General features: G+C 41.7%; 1 protein-coding gene across 1 annotated transcript in view; it reads right to left on the bottom strand.

Annotated features, from left to right (window-relative positions):
- TDRD1 (tudor domain containing 1) overlaps nt 1-3254 on the bottom strand; it is a 53964-nt gene extending 50710 nt beyond the window's left edge. The window contains exons 1-2 of the mRNA XM_006831375.1: nt 2993-3254; nt 693-751 (exon numbers count right to left, since the gene is read on the bottom strand). Coding sequence (XP_006831438.1) covers nt 693-751; nt 2993-3254 — 321 coding nt within the window. The remainder of the gene's footprint in view (nt 1-692; nt 752-2992) is intronic.
- Nucleotides 3255-19404: the final 16150 nt, after the last annotated feature.

Genomic DNA, 19404 nt, shown 5'->3' with positions numbered 1-19404 from the left:
ATTATAGTCCAATGTTTATCCTGCAGTGCCACACCAGGACTCCATATTTTGTACATTGTTGTTGTGTTACATATCATCGAGTAGATTCCAACCCAGAGTGACCGTATATAGGGTTTCCAAGGAGCAACTGGCAAGTTTGAACCACCAATCTTGCAGTTCAAACCAATTTTGTAGTCCAGTGCCACACCAGGACTCTGTTTTGTACATAAACTTAAAAAATAAATACTCTAGATTCATGGGAAGAGAGGACTAAGAGATGGCGGCTAAGAGGCAGACTTGCAGAATGTGCCCTTTGGTGGTGTAAATTATTATATATTCCTGAGTGTTTAAAAAAATAATAAAAGAAGCTAAAGTGACTAGAGAGAAATACTGTTAACTGATGGTACATAGAAGGGATTATAATCATTGTAATAAAAGAAGGTATATGATTTGTTGAATGTAAAACTGATGATCTGCCCTGTAACCTTTCACTCAATTCACAATAAAAACCTTGAAAAACAAAACACACACAAAAAAATAAAATAAATAAATAAAAGATAGTAAATCAAGAATAAGAAGAAGTTTGACTTTGACTGGTACCTGAAAACTGAATAATTACTAAAGCAATACAAAAAATATACTTGAAACATTTTTAACCAAACAGATACACACACAGCCCAAAAAAACAAACAAACAAAAAGCATGCAACTTACAGCATTTATGTTTTTGGGTGGTGAAATATTCCCAGCATTTAATGGTAACACTGGATTTCCTGGGGAAGAAAAACAATTTTTAAAGAAAGCCAAGTCTTTTCTTGCTATTCCTAAAGGTGCAAAGTGCCATAATTGATACTCAAATTAGAAGGGCTACATTCTGGTAGCCCTGAATCTATGCTACCTACTAGTCAATAAGCAGTGTCTTACTTTTTCAATGTTGTTGTTAAATGCCATCAAGTCAGTTCTGACCCATAGCAACATCATATAGGGTTTCCTAGGAACGGCTGGTAAGCGTGAGCTGCCGACCTTGCATTTCAAACCGACTTTGCAGCCCAGCGCATTAACCCACAGCGCCTCGCCTAGACTCCAAAGACAAGTTGTTGTTGTTATGTGCCGTGGAGTTGGTTCTAACTCATAATGACCCTGTACAGGGTTTCCGAGGCTGTAAAGCTTTACAGGAGCAGAAAGCCTCATCTTTCTCCCACGGAACAGCTGGTAGTTTCGAACTGCTGACCATGAGATTAACATCCTGATTCGTAACCACTATGCTACCAGAGCTCCTTCAAAGACAAGTAGGTCTTAGGAAAAGATGAGTTACATCAAGAAAAACTATTTAATGGCCTCCTTGGATAATTGTGGATATTCTCTCATTGCTATCACAAAAAACTCAACAACTAATAGTTTCCTATGGGTTAGCTGCAATGCGGAATCTAAAACCCCATCAATGAACTTTCCACACTGCTACATTAAATTCACTGGCTCATCTTGTACTTGAGTGGGCTTTTATACTTAATTGTGTGACATTATGTATTGGTTACTTGGAAAAACACAGTTCATTGAGTTGTACAGAGCTTCCAAACATTTCACATTTGTTTGTATCACCATCCACCTTTATCAAGGAAATCTAAGTATCGGGGACCCAATGTCTTCAAATAAGATGTTGTTAAGTGCCGTCAAGTCGGTTCTGACCCACAGCAACCCTGTATAGGTTTCCCAAGGAACAGTAGGTGAGCTTGAACCACTGACCAGTAGTTCAAACGACTCTGCAGTCTAAGCACAGTACAACAGTAGGAGCCCATGTTAGAGTCTGGTGCATTAACCCACAGCGCCACACCAGGACTCCTTATGTATACAGTAGCATTAGTAGTAGATCTACTAGTATGTACATAAGGAGTCCTGGTGTGGCGCTTGCTGTAGGTTAATGCACCAGACTGCAATGTCATTTGAACTACAAGGTTGGTGGTTCAAGCTCACCAGCTGCTTCTTGGAAACCCTATACAGGGTCTCTGTGGGTCAGAATCAACTCGGTGGCACTTAACAACAACAACAACATATACATAAAGGAGTCCAGGTGTGGCACTGTGGGTTAATTACCTGGACTGCAAAGTTGGTTTGAACTGCTAGGTCAGCGGTTCAAGCTCACTAGTTGCTCCTATACAGGGTCACTATGTCGGAACAAACTCAAAAACAACAACACAGACATACATTAAAAGTCCTGGTGTGGTGCTGCTGTAGGATAAGCACTGGACTGCAAGGTCAGTTTGAATCATAAAGTTGGCAGTTCAAATCCACCAGCTGCTCCTGGGAAACCCTACACTGGGTCACTGAGTCAGAAACCAGTCAATGGCACTGCACAATATGCATGGAAGCAATCCTGGAGGTGCTGTGGGTTAGGCATTGTGCTGCTGCTACCCAGGCTGCCTACCTGATCTCTAAAAGATTTACAGTCTTGGAAACCCTATCTATAGTCACTATTAGTCAGAATGCATTCAGTGGCAGTGGGTAAAGGAGCCCTGGTGGCACAGTGGTTAAGTGCTTGGCCGTGAACCAAAAGTAGGAAGATGTAGCAGTTGGCTTCCTTGGAAGATTTACATCCTCAGAAACCCTAGGAGAAATTCTACTCTCTCTACAGGGTCAACTACGAGTTGGACTTGATGGCAGCGGGCTTTTATATGCATAACATTGGTATGGCATTTTAAACATCTTTACAACACTCATGAGATACCAGACTTCTTTTCTATTCTACATTTCTTGCCTGATTATTTGATTATGGAAAACACAGCTCATCTGCTGATGATTCTCTTCTCAGGAAGAAGATATTATTTCCCTAGGAATTCTTTCATGATCAGTCAAGACAAAAGGAGCTAATATTAGATAAAAGGTTCTTCCCTCTAAATTAACATTTAACTGCAAATACCACCAGGTGGTCACTGGTGGACCAGGTTAATAGCCCATTGTGGATATGTGATAAGTCCCCCAAACCATCAGAATCAGGAAATAGAAAGGTTTTCTCTCACCTGTGAGCAACGTCTTCCTGTCTCCTTTGGATCCAACCACTTCTCCAATGATGCCATTAGGGCTTGAAGATACTGAAATATCTTCCTGACTAGCCAAATATGATTTGGTTTGTTCACAAAGCAAAAAACTGTTTATTTTGTTTCCACTCTCTGGACTTTTCAATCTGAAATTAGGATGATTCGGATGTCCTCCGGGACTTCTTAAAGAACTGGGTAGTGCAAGCTTGCTTTCATTTTTCTCAAAATTAAAGGGCTCTGCCATTTTACAAGCAGCTGCTTCTGAATTATACCTTGACATCACATTAACTGGTAGTTTAACATTCACGGAAGTCTAAGAAAGAAATGTATTTAAAAGGCAACTTTTAATTACAAAAATACAATTAGAGGTCCAGGTGTGCTCTTTCAAATATTTACATAACAGATCATTCCCATTAACTATTCCAAAACAGACATTCTTTGGTATCAAAACCTGGCTTACATGGCAAGAAAATAGTGAAAAGAAAATGTCTCAATTGATAAGCACAAAGTCCAAATTCTAAAGAATATCACGGCAGACCAACTCAACAGAGAGAGTAATCTCTGAGTCCAATACCATCCCTCTCATTTAACACCTTTGCAAGAATAACAGGAAAGTGTTTTCATGTTTTTAATGACTTATTTCCAACCAAGAACCTACAATTTACTGGTGAAAGACCTGAGAGTCTATGATTTAAACCAACCATTGCCTACCTCTCCCATCTATCTCACCACAGAGCCCACCCTTCAATCCTCCACTGTATGCCGACTCCCAGGGCTTCAAACCACTTCTTCCTGGCTCAGTCAAGACCCATAGAGCAAAGCCAGAGTGGGCCCAAATTTGTAAAAACATGGGTGAACCGGAATGATGACTGAAACAGGAAGTCTTATGGGGCGATGTCCTGCACAGCACGCAAATCCCTTGACCTGCACACTGGAAACACAGGTGCTTAGCAAAATGATGGCTGCCTGCTGAGCCTCCTTGAAGGTGTGTCTCTCTCCACATTCCTGTCAATAACCTCATATCCTACCTCAGGCTCCCAAAATGGCTCTTCCCAGGACTTTTGACTCAATCATTTTTCCAGTTCCCGTTGTATTTCCACCTAACCGCAAAGTTTGAAAAATTGAGTACGTTCTAATTTTGCTTTTCCGGCCATCACTGAACCAGTGTGGAAGGGTTTGAAGCCCTGGCTACACCATGTCCTTGAACATGCTGAGCTCGCTCAACAAGATGCTCACCCGCCAGCTTCACCAGTCTTCCCAGCTGACCCCTTTTCTATCTGCTTTTCCCAAACCCTTTATTTTAATCATCTCCAGCTGAACTCCCATGAACTGTTCCTTGTACCTACTGCTTTTAAACAGTCCTGGTAGTGTAGTGGATTATGAACTGGGCTGCTAACTGTAAGGTCAGCAATTCAAATCTACCAGTCGCTCCATGGGAGAAAGATGAGGTTTTTCGAGGCTGTAAATCTTTACAGGAGCAGAAAGTCTCATCGTTCTCCCTTGGAACACCTGGCAGTTTTGAAGTGCTGACCTTGAGGGTAGCAGCCTCATTGTAACCACTACGCTACCAAAGCTCCTTCAGAAACCCTATCCAGGTTGTTATATGTCTGAGTGGACACAGCAGCACACACGACCCCCCGCCACCCTCCACTGCTTTTAAGGTAAGCTGCTTGTGCAGATTTCTCTGAAAATAAATTAGACAAATTGTAAACTTTCCATGTTCAGTTTGTTGCAAAATGCCTCTGGCAAACTTCTATCGAGAAGTTCGGGAGGGCTTGTTTTCTTCCTTGACTGTTACAAAATACAGAACGTCCTGCTCCAGGGGAAATTACAAAAGTGGACAAATAACTCTTATGTGACTGCCATCCCAAGAGCAGATCTCAAAACTACCCAGAGGAAAGCCAAGTCTCAGGTCACCAAGGCTACCATGTAGTTGCTGTTAAGTGCTGAGTCAGTTCTGAATCATCGCAACCCTGTATAGGGTTTCCCAGGAGCGACTGGTGAGCTTGAACCACCAACCTTGCGGTTCAAACTGACTTTTGAGTCTAGCACATTAACTCACAGCACCACACCATGTTATTGTTGTTGTAAGGTGCCATTGAGTCGAGCAGCGACCCTATGCACAACAAAATGAATCACTGCCCAGTCCTTGGCCAACCTCACAACTGTTGCCACGCTTGAGCCCATTGATGTTGCCACTTAGCCAACCCATCTCGCTGGGGTCTTCCTCTTTTCTCTGACCCCTCTACCTTACCAAACATGATAAGCGACTGGTCCCTCCTGACAATATGTCCGAAGTACAAGAGATGAAGTTTGGCCATCCTGGCCTCCAAGGAGCACTCTGGCTGCACTTCTTCCAACATGGATCTGTTGGTTCTTGGCACTTTCAATATTCTCCAACATCATAATACCATAACCACACCATGAACAGTATCTAAATGTCATTTATAACAGTTTTTTTTTAATGTTTTATTGTGAATTTATGTCATAGTTTACATGGGAGAACATTAGCTTACATTCATCCTATCGTATATCGTTTCACTGCCATGATTATAATCCCCTCCATACATCATCAAACAACCAAAGGGTATACCCTGCAAGCCTGCACCCTTGTCAGCACACAGCCCCTCTCCCTTCTCTGGGTCGAGTCCCTAGCCACTCCATCTCTCCACGTCACTGTGTCTGCCTCCATCTCTGGCATCACTTTATCTGGGTAGGGTCCCACATTTCGCTCTTCTCCCCTGATGGTCCCAGGGACCTCTACTCCTGGACTACAAAGTCAACCACTCCCTTCTTTTTGCTACAAAACGTCTACCTTTACATTTCCAACCCTCAGAGTCAGTTCTGATATCAATTATTCACTATTGTACCACAAGAGACCTATCCCCATCTCCTTTCATCAGCCCCGCCCATACAGATTGGATACTACTCAGTGGAGATTCTACCTTCCTCTGCACCCTCTGGATCTAGGCTCCCTTTTGAAAGCTTGCAAGCCAGTCACTTCTTGCCTTTGTAGCCCCACCATTTTGGGTAGCTCATCCGTCTATCCTGTGTATCGAGGGAATGGGAATGAACCTCACTGTAAGTATTTATTCCCTCTTTTGAGCTACTGCATCCACAGGTGTAGGTCAAGTTCATCAAACTGTAACTGATTATTCTTTTTTTCCCCCTCTTCTTTCTTCTTCTAGTTGAGTTCGGACCATCCAGGCAGTGAAGCCAGGTCAAGTGGGTATTATCTGCAAGTGTGGGTGTTATTGTGCATATCCCCTTGCTTATCAGCTGGACGTTTCACTCTTCACTCTAGCTCTCTGTGGCTATGTCACTGACTCTGGGACCAAGAGTCCCCAGGTCTTGCCACACTGCTGGCCAGCCAGGTCTCCACCTGGGTTCACAGGCTGAACGTGGCTGGACTTAGCTTGCAGCTGCATTGCTGTTTTTCCCTCATTTCCCCTTATCGATGACGAACGTGGTCACCAATCAGAGCATATATTCCCACTGAGTCTTAGTCTTGGAAGGGGGTTTGCCCTGAGGGGACTTGATGCCTTGATGTCTCCTGGGAGAGCAACTTGCTTGTTCTTATAGTAGTAGTCAGATGAACTGCTGTTATTGTTTTTTTTCTATCAGCCTTTCTTTCAAGAAGTATCTTCTGTTCTTCTAGCCACTCCAGGCTGGTCTGCTTGTCCTTTGAAGTGGAGATTTCCCACTTCAGAAGATTCTGGATGGGGTTCAGGATTCCACCTATGTCTTATGCAATTCAGAGACTCGGCAGGAAGCCTCCTTCACTGGGCAAGTTATAATGTGGTTTTTAAAGGAAAGTAAAAGAATGCACAAAATCCTGCCTCTTGCAGGTCCTAAAACTAACATCTCATTGCTTGTGTCATATTCCAAAAACAAACAAAATCCCAAACCAACTGCCATCAAGTCGATTCCCACTCATAACCAACGCCTCCTACAGGCCAGCATAGACCTGTCCCAGAATCCAACTCATAACCAAAGCCTCCTACAGGCCAGCATAGACCTGTCCCAGAATCCAAATCATAACCAACGCCTCCTAGAGGACAGCCTAGACCTGTCCCAGATCCCAAGGCTGTATAACCTTTATGGACTCCTGGTATGGGGCTGTAGGATAAGCACTGGACTGAGAACTGCAAGGTTGGTGGTTGTAATCCATCAGCTACTTCTTGGAAACCCTATGCAGGATCACTGTGAGTCAGAACACTGTAGGAAAAGCACTGGACTGCAAGGTTGGTTTGAACTGCAAGGTTGGTAGTACAAACTCACCAGCCGCTCCTCGGAAACCCTATACAGGGTCACTATGATTCGGAACAGAGTCAGTAGTACTTTACAACAATATAACGTTTATGGAAGAAGACTGCAACATCTTTCTCCCGTGGAGTGTCCAATCTTTCTGTTGGTAGCCAAGCACTTAATGACTGCATCCCTAAAGCTCCTAATCCAATGGCAATACAGAAAAGATGACAAAAGGAAAGCGGTACACAGGCTCACCCAAAGGAGGGAACCTCTCAGTGAGCATCTCCAGAGAAGTTCCCCAATAGAAGAATCACAGACAGGAAGCTATGGTGGGAGACCCTGGGCACTACCAACCTAGATGCACTAAGAAATGAGTGATGTTTACAAAAGAAACTGAACTGAACTCCGGGGGATACTGGGTGGAGGTGGGAATATAAATACTAAGTAACTGAAGGACCTTGCAACTAGCCCAATTGGCACTCAATGGGGTCCTGCTTGAGCTTCTGGTCTCCCAGGAAGCTTGGGTCTTTGTTACACCTGGAGACCCTTCCCCCACCCCGGTAATTCCAGGTTTCAGGAAAATCTCCATACCCCCGCCCATTGTAAACTCACCAGAACTGTACCCAGACCACACCGCCTTAAATACCCCAGTCTGTAAGAGAACAAACAGGCTCTTGATCTCCTTTGGTGACTTAAGAGTATCCCCTCCCAGGTTTACTCTCAATAAACCTGTCTGCTGTTGAAGCCAAGACTCTCTCCTTTGTCTTTCTTTCTTTTCCTTACAGTACCTCTACGCACTTTGTACAAGAAATACAAATATAAAGACTGTGCAGTAAAACATTCTAGACTACAAGAACAGAGAGACTACTAACTTTAAAATTACAGAAGAAGAAAAAACAGCCTTTATCAATCCACCAAAAGGAAAGGAAAAATAGTCAAGCATGGTAAATACACACCATCAAATGACAGAAATGAACCCGAGTTATCTAAGTATGGATGGGTGAGTCTATTAAAGCAGAGATGCAGGCTCAGAGAAGAACATCCAGGCAAACATCCAGGGAAGCGTAATGAATGGACCGGACCCCTAAAACCCTACGGCCATCAAGTCATCCTGACTCACAGCAACTGTATACAAGATTCCCAAGACTAAATCTTTTCGGAAACAGACAGACTTCATCTTTCTTCCTAGGAGTGGTTGGTGGGTTTGAATAACTACTAACCTTGTGATTAGCAGCCCAACGCCTAACCCACAGCGCCATCAGGACTCCTTGTAATGAATGGAAGACACACATAAAACAAAATGATATGGTAATACTGGAAATAAAAGGACTAAACCAGGTGCTATGCAAATAACAAGGCTGGTGGTTCAAACTCACCAGCAACTCCAAAACCCCATACAAGTCCCCTATAAGTTGAAACCTAGTCAATGGCACTTAAGAACAACAGCAACATTTTACCTGCTAGTGATATAAACATATCACCTTTATTTTGGTTATTTGCATGTTGTCTTTGTTAAGTGCCCTCGAGGCAGTTCTGACTCATAGTGACCCTTGTGGTCCAGTACTCTATCCTCCAGCATAACACCAAGTACTCTATCCTCCAGCATAACACCAGGAGTCCTGGCAGAGAAAATGTTGTTATTAAGCACCCTGGAGTCCTATCCAACCCATAATGACTTGTCTATGATTTCTAAGAAGCAGCTAGTGGTTCTGAATCAACGACTTGCTGTTCAAACGGACTTTGCAGTCCGGTACATTATCCTGCAGCACCGTACCAGGAAACTGGCAGGTACAACAGAACTGCTTTTAAGTGTTGTCAAGTCAATTCCAACTCACAGGGTTTTCAAGAAGTGGCTGGTGAGTTTGAACTGCCAGTCTTGAGATAAGCAGTCTAGTACTTACCCTACAGTGCCACACCAACATTCCAAAAAGAGAGCTCCAGGCAGAAAATATTAAGACCAACAAAGACATTTTAAATGATTTTTTTTTTAAAAAAGCATATATATCCAGGGATCTGTGAGTCATAGTAGAGCCGAGATGTGTAAAGTCAAAACTACTAAGTGAGGAAAACATAAACTCACATGATAAGAACACAGCTGTCTTGGACACCTACCAGTCAGAAAGGTAGGAAATATGTAGTATATTAGGAGATAGTTTAGTACCACAGTGAACTGGATCATACAGTGACCATTACAACTGAGAACATTCATTGGTCCAACCAGTGGAACACAATGACTAATTTAATCCACTCTTAAACCATAAACCAGACTAAAGCCCTAATATTGTATGGGATGCATTCAATCAACGCAGGACACACAGATCTCATCTCAGAGTTTACTTCCCAGAGAATCAGTCTACAGCAACCACAAGGGGGTAAAGGTTTATTTTTTTGTTTTTTTTAAACATGTTGCTGTTATTGTTAAGTGCTGTCAAGTCAGTTCAGACTCATAGTGACCTCATATAGGGTTTCTGAGAGCTACTGGTGGCCTGGAACTGCCGACCTTGTGCTTACCAGTCCAGTGCTTACTCTACAGCACCATACCAGGGTTAACTTTTAAGCACACAAATTGGTAAATTAGTACAGAGGAAATGGCAGTAAACATACAAAAGTAAAATTTACAAAGTACAGCAAATAGGCTAGAAAATAAGTATTACCACAAAGATAACAAGCTTGGTATCCTTTAAAAAGAAGGATAAACAGTTACTGTCTCGGGCTTTATGGGGGACTATAACCTCACTTGCCAGCTGGCAACAGAAGTCATGCTGCTCATAAACACAGTTTTTCCAAGTGGGGCTCCTGAGAAAGCTTTAGCTGGCAGGGTCCTTCTCCCCTTTCTTCCTACAAGGTAAACCTGAATTCTAAAGACAGATCACCCACCTTGCAACGAGGAAGCAGTAACTCTGAGGACGAAAACCCTCACTACAGATGGTGGAGCAGAAACTACCAAGAGCCTGGTGGGCTGGCTATATCCTTGAGATGCCACATAATTAAATAAAGGAACAAAAGGCATGAAACAGAATTCAGAACGGATGAAGATTAGTTGATAAGCACAGGCAGAAAACATTCAACATCACTTGGAAGAAAATAACATAAACATCTACCTATTCTATTCTGCTTAGCCTGGGTGCCATTAAATAGAGCACTCTTTACTAATGGGAGGATGCATTACTGTGCTTTTGCTGGGAAGCAATTTGGCAGAACAGAGCTAAGCAGTCACAATGCATTGAATTACTTCATTGGGCCCTTTGACCCATAGTCTTTGTAACTCCCCACCAAATGACTTTTTCCCAATCAGGCTAGGTAAGTGAAGGTAGAGCAACCTGTGTATGGTTGTCAGGCATTAATAGCTGTGATTGTAAAAACTTGGAACTCTAATGTGGGGATCGTCAATTTTGCCATCCTGCCGGGGATAAGAAGAACCATCTTAGAAGCAAGGTGAACCTCTTCTACCCGGGAGACAGAGCTCTGGCCTCACAGGATCAACAGCAGAAGCAAGAGCACGAGCCACAGCCAGTGGGTTTCCTAGTCCCCGGAGTGAGTAACGCTGAGTGAGACTGCCTTTGGTCAGGAGGCTCGCATGCAGAGTGGGGTGTCTCTAGACACGTACATGGTGGAGTTAAGCTCATTGACACATGGAGTTAGAGCTGAGTGCTTTCAGGCTAAGGCTTATGGTGGAATGGACTGCCTTTGGGCACTTATCCACAGCTCTGAAAGAGCTTACGTGCTTTGTGACGTTGCTGGCGCAAGGCAGAGGCCAAGAGGCCTTTGGCTGAGAGATCAAGGACCAGCTAGAGAGAGGCCTGCCTGTCTGTAGGGATGGCTGGGAAGAGGCTCTTCTGACCGTGCCCTGAGCATTTCTGACCCTGGAATTTTTTAATAAGGGACCTGTTAACATCCCTAATGAGCCCTATAACTGAGTATGCTGTCGAGCTCTGTGTGGCCATTGTAATGAATGACCTAACCCAGCTGAGTAGAGCTTGCAGTGGGAAGGACACGGTTTCAGAATTGGTAGGAAATGGTGAAGGGATGTCTCATCAGAATCGGCCCTGGACTGATGCTGAGTTTGAGTCTCCTTCCCCCAGGTGAAGAAGACAGAAGGGATTAGATGCCACCTCCCACGCCCATTTCTTATCAGAGTGTTAAAAACATTCCTAGCCACTTACCTGGTGAGTCTCCCCCCTCAGAAATCATCCTATTAAAACAGGCCTAAACACTGGTCCAAACTTTTTGATTCAGTTGTTGTTTAGTGTTGTCACAGAAACTCTGGATAGGGTCTCCAAGGAGCAGTTGGTGGATTTGACTTGCCAACCTTAGCAGTCAAGTGCGTACAGAAATAAAATCTTGGTCTGCTACTTTATTCAAAATGGCATTAACGAAAGCTAAAGTGAACAGAGAGAAATATATGCAGGGGATGATAATCATTGCAAGGAAACAAGGCATTATGATTTCTTGAATGTTAAACTGATGATCTACCCTGTAAATTTTCACTCAATCCACAATAAAAACCTTAAAGAAAAAAAAAAGGCACAACTTGTTTTAACTTATAACATGTGTAGTTTTGTTCAATAAATTAGTTGTTCTAAAATAGCAGTGGAGTCTAGGTGTGGCACCATAGGATAAGCACTTGACCTCAAGGTTGGTTTGAACTGCAAGGTCGGCAGTTCAAACTCAACAGCCATTCCTTGGAAACCCTACACATGGTTCGCTATGAGTTGGAACCAACTTGATGGCACTTAACAACAACAAAATAGCAGTACTATTTTAGAAAATTATTACAATTAAATGCTATAGTTATGTCCACATCCTGGGTCTCTGTGATAAACAAAACAAAACATTTTTGGGCCTTACTAAAATAAGATGGAATGACTTACCCTAGTCACCTATACTAAAACTAAATATTTGAAACTTCTGAAAATTAAATAACTTCATTTTAACTAGTGTTCTCAAGAGACAGAATAAAATATAAGAAAATACAATAATCCTAAACACAGAAAAATCCTGTACCTATACTGTACATTTAAAATAGTAAAAAAAAAAAAAATGAGAAAAGCAAAACATGGTAGCAAGAGTTAAGTGTGATGCCTCCAGGCACCAGGATGTAATGATGTTACACTAACATTAAGAACCCTAGTTTTCCAAAAGCATCTTCAAATGTTTGTTGAAATGGCAAATGAAAAATCAGAGCAAAACTGTATCATCAGTTTTAACTAAAAATCAAAACAAACAAAACCACCCACAACTCCATGTAAAAGAAATGAATGCACTACATGAAATTTTAAATAACAATGAATGTGCTCTCTGGGATAGGTAGGTTGGTGAGAGAATTTTCTCAATGTCTTTTTCATTTGCTAAATTATATGGATTACTTTTAAAAGAAAATCACTTTTAAATGTCAAATGTAATTTTTTTGAAGTTTTTTTTTAATAGTGATAGTTTACATGGGAGAACATTAGTTTTACATTCATTGTTTCATTGCAATGATTACAATCTCCTTTCTATATCATCATTTGACAGTATTTGCTTCTATTCCCTCTTTGATTTGGTTTCGTTTGGGGGTGTGGTATATATTACTCAAGAATATATAATCATTTAAACAATCAAAGGGCACACTGTGCAAGCCTGCCTCCTGGCCACCAACGCTCAGTCCTTCTCTTTCCATGAGTCTAGATAATTTAATTTTGAGTTAATTTTTTTTTTCCCTTCAAAGTATGGCTAGAGGGACTCCTGGTGTGGTGCTGTAAGATCAACAATGGACTGAAAACCACAGGGTGGGCAGTTCAAACCCACAGGCTGCTCCTAAGAAACCCTATTCAGGGTTGCTATGAACGGGAACTGACTCGATGGCACTTGACAACAGCAATAACAAAATGTGGCTGGCGTCCTGGTGTGGCGCTGTAGGACAAGCAATGGACAGCAAGGTTGGTTTGAACCACGAAGTCATTGGTTCAAACTCACCATCCACTCCTTGGAAACCCTGTACAGGGTCACTAATGTCAGAGCCAACTCAACAGTACATAACAAAAACAAAGTGTGGCTAGTTAATTCTACACTGAGTAAAAGATCATGGAGATATTCAAACCATCACATTTACGATACAGTCATCTTCTCTCAAGACATCCAAGTGGGACGGACCCTTAGTATTCAAGTGTCTAACTCCTGAGGTAACTTTTTCTTTATAGTGTTCTCAATTTAGCAATGTAAGGCCAGCAGTCCATCCAGTCTCAGCAACTTACTACCTTCTGTTACAGCTACCCAGACAGTTACATCTCTCTCCAGGAATATTTTAAGTTGATAACAGGAACTGGCAGTGGCGGTGGCGGCGGTATTGGTATACCATCGAGTAAATTCAGACTCATAGTGACCCTGGATAGGGTTTCTGAGGCTGTAAATTTTTACAGGAGCAGAAACCTTCCTCTTTCTCCCACAGAGCACCTAGTGGACTCGAACTACTGACCTTGCAGTTAGCAGCCCAATGTAAACCCACTATGGTGCTAGGGGGGCACATTGAGAGCAGGAATTCTGTCTTATTGAAAAAATTAATAAAAACCCTCAAATTTCCTACACACCTCACATGGAACTTTGCACAATGAAACATTGAAAAGATATTGCAATAATAAAAACTACTTCCATACCAAAAACATGGGCATCAAAGAATCGAACCTTATCAAAACGAAAAATGTTTGCACATTCAAGGACTATCTGTAAAGTGAAGGGACAACCACAGACTGGGAAAAAACTTGGGGGGAACCTGTATCTGATATGATAATCTGTAGACTGCGAATATATAGTTCCAAGGACCTCCTACCTAGCTTTTATCATTAGATAGAGTACTGATGTGGTACTGCGGGCTAATGCACTGAACTGCAAGGTTGGCTTTTCAGACATCTTATACAGGGTCACTATGAGAAGGAACCGAGTCAACAACACTTGACATAATAACAACAAACATACCTGATACCATCACTCGTCTGTCCGTTTGTCATACTGTGGAATTTATGTGTTTTCCTGTGATGCTGGAAACTATGCACTGGTATTTTAAATACCAGCAAGGTCCCCCATGGTGGACAGGCGTCTGCAAAGCTTCCAGACTAGGAAAAAGAGGTGGACCACCACTTCTAAATGGATGCTGTTGTTAGGGGCCATCGAGTCAGTACCGACTCATAGTGACCCTATGCGCAACAGAAGGAAACACTGCCTGATCCTGGGCCAACCTCACAATGGTTGCTACGCTTGAGCCCATTGATGATGCCACTTTGCCAATCCATCTCGCTGGGTGGTCTTCCTCTTTTTCTCTGACCCCTCCACCTTACCAAACATGGTATCCCTCTCCAGCAACTGTTCCCTCCTGACAATATGTCCAAAGTATGAGAGAAGAAGTTTGGCCATCTTGGCCTCTAAGGAGCACTCTGACTGCACTTCTTCCAGAATGGATCTATTGGTTCTTTTGGCAGCCCATGGCACTTTCAATATTCTCCTCCAACACCACAACTCAAAGGCATCAATTCTTCCACGGTCTTCCTTATTCACTGTCCAGCTTTCTTCACATGTATTTGAGGTTATTGAAAATACCATGGCTTCAACACTTTAAAAAGGTTTTGTGCAGCAGATTTGCCTAATGCAATACCTCGTTTGATTTCTTGATTGCTGCTTCCATAAGTGTTGATAGTTGATCCAAGAAGAATGAAGTCTTTGACAACTTCAATCTTTTCTCTATTGATAAGAATGTTGTTTACTGGTCCAGTGGTGAGGATTTTTGTTTTCTTCACATTGAGATGCAATCCATACCAAAGGCCGCGTGCTCTTTGATTTTCATCAGTAAATATTTTAATTCGTCTTCACTTTCAGAAAGCAAGGTTGTATCATCTGCATATCACAGGCTGTTAATGAGTCTTTCTTCAATCCTGATGCCATGTTTTTCTTCATATAATCCAGCTTCTCGGATTATTTGCTCAGCATCCAGGTTGAATAAGTATGGTAAAAGAATACAATCCTGTCACACACCTTAATTTTAAACCATTCAGTGTTGCCATGTTCTGTTCGAACAACTGCCTTTTGGTCCATGTACAGATTCCTCATGAGCACAATTAAGTGTTCCAGAATACTCATACTTGGCAATGTTGTCCATAGCTTGTCAAGATCCACACAATCGAAAACCTCTGCATAGTCAATAAAGCACAGGCAAACATCCTTCTGGTAGTCTCTGCTTTCAGCCAAGATCCATCCAACATCAGCAATGATATCCCTCGTCCACGGCATCTTCTGAATCAGGCTTGAACCTCTGGAAGTTCTGTGTCAATGTAGGCTTGCAGCCATTTCTGTATTACCTTTAGTAAAACTTTACTCACATGGGATATCAAGGATACTGTCCGATGATTTCCGCATTCCGTTGGGTCACCTCTCTTTGGAATGGGCACAAATACGGATCTCTTCCAATCAGTTGGCCAGATAGTTGTCTTCCAACTAAATGGTTAGCCATTGAAAGTCTTATGAACAGCAGTGGCAAACTGTCAGAAATAGTGCCAAAAGATGGAAACATTTTGAAAAGCACCAGAATATTGTCAGATACAGTGCCAAAAGGTGAGACCCTCATGTTGGAAGACACTCAAAAAATGACTGGAGAAGAGCTAGCTGCCTCCTCAAAGAGTTGACTGTAATAATACAAATGGAGTAAAACTTGCAGGACCTTCATTTGCTGATGGGGCACAACTCAAAATAAAGAGAAATAAACTGCTGTAAACATCCTTTAGGAACTGGAACCTAGAATGTATGAAGGTTGTACCTAGGAAAATTGGAAGCTGTCAAAAATGAAATGGAATACATAAAGATATTAGCGAGCAGAAATGGACTGAATTGGCCATTTTGAATTTGACAATCATATGGTTTACTATGTCAGAAACAACAAATTAAAGACAAATGGCAAAAAAAAAAGACGAATGGCATCATATTACTTATCATCAAGAATATTTCAATATCTACCTTGAAGTACAATGCTGTCTATGATTGGATAATATCCATACACTTGCAGGGAAGATCAGTTAATACCATTATTCAAATTTACATAACTGAAGCATTCTACCAACTTCTTCAGTCTGAAATTGATCAAATATGCAATCAAGGTATACTGATATTTACTGGTGATTGGAATGAGAAGAGGAAGGGTCAGTAGCTGGCAAACAGTGCCTTGGTGATAGACATGGTGCTGGAGATTACATGATAAAATTTTGCAACACTAATGACTTATCACTACCAATACCTTTCTAAAACATAAAAGGTGATTACACACATGGACTTCACCAGATGGAATACACAGGTATAAAACGGACTCCATCAGTAGAAAGAGGTGATGGAGAAGTTCAATATCATCAACCAAAACAGAGTCAAGGGCAGATTGTGGAACAGATCTTCACTTGCTCATACGCAAGTTCAGGGTGAAGCTGAAGAAAATTAAAACCAGTCCACGACAGTCAATATATGACCTTGACATTTGCCACTTGAATTTAGACATCATCTCAGGAACAGATTCAATGCATTGGACACTAACAACTGAAGACCAGATTTGTGGGATGACATCAGTAACTTCATTCAGGAAGAAAGCAAAAGGTCATTAAAAAGACAGGAAAGAAAGAAAGATGAAAATAGGTTTCAAAAGAGACTCTGAAACTTTCTCCCATTGTAGAGATGCTAAAGGGAATAGAAGAAATAAGGAAGTCAAAGAGCTGAAAAGACAATTTCAAAGGGCAGCCAGAGAAGACAAAGTCTAGTACTATAATAAAATGTGCAAAGACTTGAAATTAGAAAACCAAAAGAACATGCTCAGCATTTCTCAAGTTGCAAGAACTGATGGAAAATTCAAGCCTCAAACTTGCAATAATGAAGGACTCCATGGGCAAAACAGTGGATAATGCAGAAAGCTTCCAAAGATTGAGTGTTATGTATACACCGAGTCACTGTACCTAAAAGAAATGGTCAATTTTCAGCCAATTCAAGAAGCAGCATATGATCAAGAACCAATGGTACTGAAGGAAGAAATCCAAGATACACGAAAAACATCGGTGAAAAACAAGGCTCTAGGAATTGATGGAATACCAGTTGAAATCCTCCAACAAACCAATGCACAGCACTGGAGGCACTCACTCATCTACGCCAAGAAATGTGGAGGACAGCTACCTCGTCAAATGATTGGGAGAAATCCACATTTGTGCCCATTCCAAAGAAAGGTGACCCAACAGAATGTGGAAATCATCGTTCACTATCATATGCAAGAAAAATCTTGCTGAAGATAATTTTTAAATAGCTGCAACAGTACATTGGTAGGGAACTGCCAGAGGTTCAAACCAGATTCAGATGAGGACATGGAAAAAGGATTATCATTGCTGATGTCAGATGAAATTTAGCTGAAGTCAGAGAATTCCAGAAAGATGTTTACTTGTGCTTTACTGACTATGTGGATTATGACAAGTTATGTGTGGATCATGACAAGCTACGGACAACACTGTGAAGAATGGGTATTCCAGACTATATTCTTCAATATGGACTGCACCTCAATGTCAAGAAACAAACATCTTCATTAACTGGACCAATATATAAAATCATGATAAACAAATGGAAAAAGATTAAAGCTGTTGAAGATTTCATTTCGCTGGAATCCACAATTAACATTCATGGAAGTTGCAGTCAAGCGCTCTTCAAAATGTTCAAGAGCAAAGATACCAGTTTGACGACTAAGGTGCACGTGTATCAAGCCATGGTATTTTCAATTGTCTCGTTTTCATTGAATGTGAAAGTTGGAAAATAAATAAGCAAAACCATAGAAGAATCTATGCATTTGAGTTATGACGTTCGAGAAGAATATGAAAGTACTATCAACTGTCAGAACAAACAAATCTGTGTTCAAGGAAGTTGTTGTTGTTGTTAGGTGCCATCGAGTCTGTAACTACTCATAGCAACCTTATGCACAGCAGAAGGAAACACTGCCCGATCCTGGGCCAACCTCACTACTGTTGCCACACTTGAGTCCATCGATGCTGCCACTTGGCCAATCCATCTTGTTGGGGGCCTTCCTCTTTTTCTCTGACCCTCCACCTTACCAAACATGATATACTTCTCCATCCAGTGACTGGTCCCTCCTGACAATATGTCCGAAGTATGAGAGATGAAGTTTGGCCATCTTGGCCTCCAAGGAGCATTCTGGCTGCACTTATTCCAAAACAGATCTGTTGGTTCTTTTGGCAGCCCATGGCACTTTGAATATTCTCCTCCAATACCCTAACTCAAAAGCATCAATTCTTCTACAGTCTTCCTTATTCACTGTCCAGCTTTCGCATGCATATGAGGTTACTGAAAATACCATGACTTGGGTCAGGCGCACCTTAGTTCTCAAGCTGACATCTTTGCTCTTCAGCACTTTTAAAAGGTCTTGTGCAGATTGCCTAATGCAACACGTCATTTGAGTTCTTGACTGCTGCTTTTGTGAGTGTTGATAGTTGCTCCAAGAAGAATGAAGTCCTCGACAACTTCAATCTTTTCTCCATTGATAAGAATATTGTTTATTGGTCCAGTGGTGAGGATTTTTGTTTTCTTCATATTGAGATGTAATCCATACCAAAGGCTGTGCTCTTTGATCTTCATTAGTAAATGTTTTAAGTCTTCTTCACTTTCAGCAAGCAAGGTTGTATCATCTGCATATTGCTGGTTGTTAATGAGTCTTCCTCTAATCCTGATGCCACGTCTTTCTTCATATAACCCTGCTTCTTGGATTATTTGCTCAGCATCCAGGTTGAATAAGTATTATGAAAGAATACAACCTTGTCACACACCTTTCTTAATTTTAAACCATTCAGTGTTCCCAAGTTCTGTTTGAACAACTGCCTCTTGGTCCATGTACAGATTCCTCATGAACACAAGTTAAGTGTTCTGGAATACTCATACTTGGCAATGTTGTCCATAGCTTGTCATGATCCACACAATCGAATGCCTTTGCATAGTCAATAAAGCATAGGCAAACATCTCTCAGATATTCTCTGCTTTCAGCCAAGATCCATCCAATTTCAGCAATGATATCCCTCGTTCCACAGCCTCTTCTGAATCCGGCTTGAATCTCTGGAAGTTCTCTGTCAATGTATGCTTGCAGCCATTTCTGTATT

The sequence above is a fragment of the Chrysochloris asiatica genome, unplaced genomic scaffold, assembly GCF_000296735.1.
Source record: "Chrysochloris asiatica unplaced genomic scaffold, ChrAsi1.0 scaffold00003, whole genome shotgun sequence".
Taxonomy (NCBI): domain Eukaryota; kingdom Metazoa; phylum Chordata; class Mammalia; order Afrosoricida; family Chrysochloridae; genus Chrysochloris; species Chrysochloris asiatica.
This window is presented reverse-complemented; position numbering and strand designations above follow the sequence as displayed.